The sequence below is a fragment of the Condylostylus longicornis genome, unplaced genomic scaffold (genome assembly GCF_029603195.1).
Source record: "Condylostylus longicornis isolate FDR11 unplaced genomic scaffold, ASM2960319v2 ptg000055l, whole genome shotgun sequence".
NCBI classification, from domain to species: Eukaryota; Metazoa; Arthropoda; class Insecta; order Diptera; family Dolichopodidae; genus Condylostylus; species Condylostylus longicornis.
Window position 1 is genome coordinate 46,029 of NW_026578024.1, and position 7,955 is coordinate 53,983.

The 7,955-nt window shown below is 32.4% G+C and overlaps 1 protein-coding gene across 1 annotated transcript; it reads left to right on the plus strand.

Moving 5' to 3' along the window:
* Positions 1 to 4,076: 4,076 nt before the first annotated feature.
* Positions 4,077 to 7,627, plus strand: LOC129611893 (26S proteasome non-ATPase regulatory subunit 1). The gene is made up of 3 exons (XM_055525308.1): positions 4,077 to 4,244; positions 4,356 to 5,987; positions 6,068 to 7,627. The coding sequence occupies exons 2-3, from the start codon at positions 4,373 to 4,375 to the stop codon at positions 7,519 to 7,521; spliced, it is 3,069 nt and encodes a 1,022-aa protein (XP_055381283.1). The 5' UTR covers positions 4,077 to 4,244; positions 4,356 to 4,372; the 3' UTR covers positions 7,522 to 7,627.
* Positions 7,628 to 7,955: the final 328 nt, after the last annotated feature.

Here is a 7,955-nt window from a genome sequence, read left to right on the forward strand (position 1 = left end):
GCTTCCTCTGGGGATATGCCATCCCTGATATAAGCTGCGATACGCCGCTTGGATGCACCAGAGAAATATTGTTTTCTTCCCCTTCCAACCTTTTCAGGTCCTCCTCAGTTTGTTGGATAATAGGTCCAAGAGGATCCTGAGTATCCGTCTCCATCGGAGGGTCCGCCTTTTCATATCGCCGCGAGACATGACCACGACACGAACGTAACTTTGATCGTTTCAATCACCCCTTTATCCTCCGCCATTACCGGGGCCCACCACTAGGAGGTGACAGTGCGATTTTGGGCCCCTTATTTTATTTTTAATTGAAAAGTTGAAAAAGAAATTACTGTCTTGAAATTTTTTTTTTTCAAAAGTAAAACCTTTCGACACGAAAATATAGAACGAAATATTTACACTCTTTTCGTTTTAAAATTTTGTTAATTTATACTTTTAGGTTTCCGTATTTTATGAGCATAGTATTTTCATCACAATTACGAATTATGTTTCTTTGATAGAAGCTAGTCGCTATTGTTGATTTTTAATTTAGATGCTCTTACCGCGGATGCAAGGCTTTCCTCAAATTCATTTTTCCAAAAGCTTTGTTTTTGGAAACACTCTGTTATATTAATATTTATCTATATTATTATTAAATATTTTATATAAATATTAGTATATGTATTTTATTTTATATTATGTTTTAAAAATATAAAGAATAAAATTTTACTTACCTTTTCGCGGTATCATTAAGACCGAATGTGCATATGATCTCCAAAAAGAGAAATGTGCATGTGATGTGTAAACGAAGGCTGACATCAGATAAATTCTGATTAAAAGGAAATAGAAACCAAAGTATATCTATCTAAGAATTAGTTCGCCTCGTTTCATTCCGTTAGTTTTCGTTTGCTTTCCACTTCCAAATTCTTAAAATATTCTATTTTCATTTAGAAAAAGACAATAATAAGAGCTGTGAGAACAAGAAAGAAACAAAATATTGTAAACAAACGAGTGTATAAAAAATATCGAACTGAACTTCAATTAAATTAAGTTATTTTTATTCAAAAACAAAACAAAATTATTTTTTTAATTAAATAAGAGCAATATTATATTTTTCATTTCACAAAAGATAAGTAAAAAATTCGAATGTATGAAAGCAATGGAAACGAGTTTAAAATTTCATGCCCGCATCCATGTACCTGATACAGTAGAACGTAGTATCAGATAGTGATATAGAAATAAAACAATTTATATAGAAAAAAATGTGTATGCATATTGATTCATACTTTATGAAATATTATTACTCCCGATGCGTACGTATATATATATATTCATAGGAAATATGTATTTGAAATTTTTAAAGACAAGATTGAAAGAAAAACAAAAAAATTCATAACATATTACATGCTACAAAAAATTGACGAAATCTCAGTGAAACTTACTGCTATGGAGAATGGATACACTAACGTGTATCTAGCAATGCCGAAGCGATTTCTGAAAAATATCAGTAAATAAAATACGAATTGGTACGAGGAACGCAAATGGCGTTCTAAGCAGAAAGTACGATTTGGAGGTTTTTCTTAGAGTTAAAAATATCGATGTATGTCTGTTGTCAGAAACGCATTTAGGGAAGGGCTTGTATGTACTGGCTTATAGATGCTATAGTGCAACTCATCCTGGTAATCATTCAAGAGGAGGTAGTGCTATTTCAGTTGAGGAAAGCATAAAACATGATGAGGAATCTAAAATAGAGACTGAGGAGGTTCAACTTGTTGTGTTTAAAATTGAGTCTACCAAGTAGGACTTCAATGTTGGTTCAGTATATTGTCCACCGGGTATAACATTAAAAGGATATTTTTAAGCAACTGTCTTGCACCGGAGGAAACCGGTCCTTACTGGGAGGTTACTATAATGCCAAGCATGTAGATTGGGACTCTAGATTGACCTCAACTAAAGGTAGGCAACTAAGGAAAGCCATTCGGGAGTTGGGATGTTCCTATAATTCTACTGGCAGTGCGACATATCGTATACTGATGCTAAGAAAAGCCCAGATCTTATCGACTTTTTTACATCTAAGCTTTACATCTATTGTGTACTCTTTCCCTCTCCCAAAAATTCCTATGTGTATAGAAATGAAAATGAGAAGATATACTGCTTAACTCTTTTAGCTAAGGGAATTTTTCGTATAGAAATATTGGTAAGTGATTGCATTAGTGTGATTTAAACGGAGAGTCGAACTACTTTTTATATAGATGTACTTTGCTAGCCTCTAAAGCCATCGTATTAAAAAACTTTCAGAACAAGCACAGCTCCAATCGGACCCGATATAATAAATATATTTTTCTCAATCTAATTTCTAGAAAACAATCTGACATTATTTTTTATTTTGGAAAAAAAAAACTATTAAATGGAGGTAGACCCTTGTGTTGTTTAATATTTCTTAATTTTTATTTTCGAATGTCATAAGAGAAATGCATTTAATTGCTCAGTTTTAGATTCTTAACTGAAACTTTTTTTGTGTAATTGTAGATCTTTAATAATTATGAATTTTACTTTTGCAGATTTATTGGTTAAATAACATTAGTATACAGGGTATTTCACATAAGGTGGCAAAAAATTTTAGGAATGATTCTTTGATTATTTCCCAGCAAAAAATTGTATTGGGGAGGTGACGATATACTCATGTTAGCCTGCTTTAAGAGCTACAACCTCTTGAAAAAAAAGAATCAGATTTTCCTGCATATAAATAAATACTTATAACTACGAAACCATACGATATAAAGTAACCATTCGTAAGTCAAGAATTTAAGGGCTTTAATAGTGACTGAAATTTGATTTTTCCTAAAGTTCGAATGTTTGGTAATCTGAGTGTACATAAAATACAAAATAGTGACAATTTTTTGAGTTTCTACATTTTGTAAGAGCCTTTAAAATCTTGATATAGAAATTGTTTTTTTGCTATATCTCCTATGCCAACGGATTTTTCAACGTTTAATGCCAAAAATTTTCGTATCAAATTATCGGGTTAGAAAAAATTAAAAAAACAGGGAAAAATTGAAAAAAAAGTATACATTAATAGTTATCGATTCTACTCAATAATTATACTGTAAACCTATGTATGTATATATAAAGAAAATAACTTGAAAACACAAAAATGACAACTTCACATACTTAGGTGACCCTAAACAGAGAATCATAAGAAATCAAATTTAAAATTTTCTCATCGGCAAAGTTTTTTCTGTGTTTCAGTACAATTTTTCAGGTTTCTGAAAAAAAAAAAATTAAAAAAATTTTGATTTTTAAAATACGTTTTTTGGTTTGCAGTGAAAAAACAATACATCTAGCATTATATTTAAATAAAATAAGTATTTAATCATTTAACAAAACAAAAATTGAATTTTTAAGAATTGGCAGTCTTATCAAAAAATTTTGCATACTTGACTTGAAATGTAATAACTAAACGTCATTTTTGGACTTTCAAGCCAAAATAGTAAAAACACAGCTTGTGTTTGGTGATAATGTCTCAGGCTGTCATATAATTGATGTATATGTTACGAGGTGTGGGTTGTGGAGAATTAAAAGTGTACTGGAAAAGTCAAAAACAAATTAAATGTTAGAAATGTCAAAGTTCCACCGATTTGTATTGTTGCGCCGTAGAGATAAGACAGGCATGTATATTAGATAATAGAATAATTATTGTAATTTCTATTTTATAATATCAGACATATAAGACTGAAATTATATCTTACTCTACATTTAAACTTAATAATTTCTACAAAAATCATAATGAAAAAAATGATCAGATCGCTGCTCAAAACTTTCGCAAAAAATTTATTGTCGCTATTGTATTTTAAGTTGAAATCAGAACAGGAGCGATTTCCCGCGGCGAAATGTGAGATTTCATATATTTTCACGAACTTATTTTACCGCTCGCTGTTTTTTTTTTGACATTATCTGTTTCGATGTGCATGTCACATTATATGGAATTTTGTCTTTCCGCTCTTGTTCTGGGTTAACAACGGAAACCGTCCGCCGTTGCCGTCCACCGCTTTGGTTATGTTCTTACCAATATTAATTACTACAGACACAGCCATATATATTTTGAGGAGCCAAATGTCAGAAATAGCAGAAATAGCATTTTTGAATGAGGTTGCAGAAATCTAAAATTATAAAAATTAAAAGTAGATTGAATTTAAAGTTATTGCATTAAACATAATATTATTATTTTATTGATAAAAAATTCAAATACTTGCAAACTAATATAAAAGGTTACATTGCTTATAAATTTTATTTTTGTTGAAAGCTAGTTTTATTGTACATACATACTTAAATTTTTTATACATACTTTATTAGTTATTTTAAATTGAATGTAATTTTAGCACAAGGAGTTTTGAAAATGAGTATAACTTCGGCAGCAGGTATAATTTCGCTGTTGGATGAATCGCAGCCGGAAATAAAAATATTTGCGTTAAAAAAATTGGATAACATTGTTGATGAATTTTGGCCAGAAATATCGGAATCCATTGAAAAAATAGAAATGCTTCATGAAGATCGAGGTTTTCCAGAAAATAAATTAGCTGGCGTTGTAGCTTCAAAAGTTTTTTACCATCTTGGTTCATTTGAAGATGCTTTGACTTATGCATTAGGAGCGGGCGATTTATTCGACGTTAATTCTAGAAATGAATACACAGAAACCATAATTGCGAAGTGTATTGATTTTTATATAGCACAAAGGGTGGCCTTTATTGAAAATAACAAAGAAGCAAAATCTGTAGATTCTCGCTTGGAAGCAATCGTAAATAGAATGATTCAACGTTGTTTAGATGATGGTCAATATAGACAAGCTTTAGGGATTGCATTGGAAACACGAAGGATGGATATTTTTGAAGCTGCTATAATGAAATCAGATGATGTTAATGGAATGCTAGCTTACGCATATCAAGTAACAATGTCTTTAATTCAAAATAGGGGATTTAGGAATGAAGTATTACGTTGTTTGGTTGATTTATATAGAAATTTATCTACCCCTGATTACGTTAATATGTGCCAATGTTTAATTTTCTTAGAGGATCCTTTGGCTGTTGCAGAAGTCTTAGATAAATTAACTAGATCATCAGTTGAACATAATAATTTAATGGCTTATCAGATTGCATTTGATTTATATGAGTCGGCAACCCAGCAGTTTTTAGGGCAAGTTTTGCAAGCTCTAAAGGCAACTGCACCAATTCCGGGGGCTTTGCCGTCTACTTTTAAACCACAAGGTCAAAATGAGTCGAAAAGTGATGAAGAAAAAGCAAAGGAAAAAGAACAACGGGATCTGCTTATTGGAGATGCAAAAGAAAGTGAACATTCAACCGACGGAATTGATGGAACTGATATTAAATTTAAGCGAACTGTTGACTCGCTAAACGATTCTGAAAAAGTTCACCAAAAAAATATTGAAAAATTAATTTCCATTCTTTCTGGTGAAATCTCAATTGGACTGCAATTACAATTCTTGATAAGAAGTAACCATGCCGATTTGCAAATACTACGCTCTACAAAGGAAGCAGTCAGAGTGTCAATCTGTCATACAGCTACAGTAATTGCAAACGCTTTTATGCACAGTGGGACTACAAGTGATCAGTTTTTAAGAGATAACTTAGATTGGTTGGCAAGAGCAACAAACTGGGCTAAACTAACAGCGACTGCTTCGCTTGGAGTAATTCATCGTGGACATGAGGCTGATTCTTTGGCATTAATGCAGAGTTATCTTCCAAAAGAAGCAGGTCCAAGTTCAGGATATTCTGAAGGTGGAGGACTATATGCCCTTGGTTTAATTCATGCTAATCATGGCACAAACATAATAGATTATTTATTACAACAATTGAAAGATGCTCAGAATGAAAATGTTCGCCATGGAGGCTGCTTGGGTTTAGGACTGGCTGCGATGGGTACCCATAGGCAAGATTTGTATGAACAACTCAAATTTAATTTGTATCAAGATGATGCAGTTACTGGAGAAGCTGCAGGTATGTTCTTTTGAATAAACACATATGTATATGTTATAAGTAGTGAAAATATGAACTTTTTTTTTCAATTTTTATCAAAGGCATTGCGATGGGAATGGTCATGCTCGGTTCCAAGAACTCTCAAGCCATTGAAGATATGGTGTCATATGCACAAGAAACACAACATGAAAAAATTTTAAGAGGTTTAGCGGTTGGCATTTCGTTGACTATGTTTGCTCGATTAGAAGAGGCTGACCCATTGGTGACAAGCTTGTCAACAGACAAGGATCCTGTATTAAGACGATCTGGCATGTATACGATAGCTATGGCATATGGTGGTACCGGTAGTAATAAAGCCATTAGAAAACTTTTACATGTAGCAGTTTCTGATGTGAATGATGATGTCCGTAGAGCTGCTGTGACAGCCATTGGTTTTATTTTATTTAGAAACCCAGAGCAGTGTCCTTCAGTTGTCTCATTACTAGCAGAATCTTATAATCCACATGTGCGATATGGAGCTGCAATGGCTTTAGGTATAGCTTGCGCTGGAACTGGTCTAAGAGAAGCTATTTCATTACTAGAACCAATGGTTAAGTTTGATCCAGTGAATTTTGTCCGCCAAGGCGCTTTGATAGCATCAGCAATGATATTGATCCAGCATACAGATCAAACTTGCCCGAAAGTTTCTTTCTTTAGGCAGCTTTATTCTGAAGTTATCACCAATAAACATGAAGATGTAATGGCAAAATATGGTGCAATTTTGGCGCAAGGAATTATAGATGCAGGTGGACGTAATTGTACTCTCAGTTTGCAAAGTCGTACGGGACACACCAATTTACAAGCAGTTGTCGGTGCTTTAGTTTTTACTCAATATTGGTACTGGTTTCCACTTGCGCATTGTTTATCGCTTGCTTTTATCCCTACTTGCTTGATAGGCTTGAACTCTGATTTAAAAATGCCAAAAATGGAATTTAAATCAGCTGCAAAACCTTCACTTTATGCTTATCCGGCTCCACTTGAAGAAAAGAAATCGGAGGAAAGAGAAAAAGTTGCTACAGCAGTTCTTTCAATAGCCGCTAGACAAAAACGGCGAGAAATTGCAGATAAGAAAGATGACGATAAAATGGAAGTTGATGAAGAAGTAAAAGACGTATTAAAAGAATGTAAAGATGAAAAGTGTAAGAAAGAAACTGATAAGAAAGATGAGAAAACGACGACAGAAAAGAAAAAGGATGATAAAAAAACTGACGAAAATAAATCTCTAGACAAAAAGGAGGATGAGAGAAAGGATGAAAAAAAAAAGGAACCTGAGCCAGCATTTGAAATTTTGCAAAATCCCGCACGAGTAATGAGACAACAATTAAAAGTTATTAGTGTGCCGGAAGGTCAAAGTTATGTTGCCTTGAAAGATGTAACAATAGGGGGTATAATAGTACTACAGCATACTGGAAAATCTGAACAAGAGTTGGTTGAACCAGTTTCTGCTTATGGGCCCAAAAATGAAGATGTTAAAGAACCCGAAGCACCAGAGCCATTTGAGTACATTGAAGAATAAGTCATTATTTAGTATATAAATTTTTCCATCTACAATAGATTTTATATACATTTATTTTTTGTTTATAATAAATCGTGTCTAACAGCAATAATGTAATTTAAAAGTATGAATTAGTTTTCATTTCATTTATATTTGATTTTACTAAAAAAAAATAAACTCCTATTTTAATACATACTCGATACTTTAAGTAATACAGTAACCCCTTAAATACATACAGGATAATTTAAGTAATAATTTATTCTTACTAATGTTTCATAGAAATTGATTTTCTTCCCTAATCGTATATCTTGCCCACTTTTTTGCATCACAACCCAATAAAAATTTATAAAATTTTTTTTTAAGTATATAATAAAAAAACTTCCTTTTATTCGAAATAAAATACTTTTTATTTTCTTCTGAAGAAAATCAGCTTTGATAAAGTACGTATGTAGGGC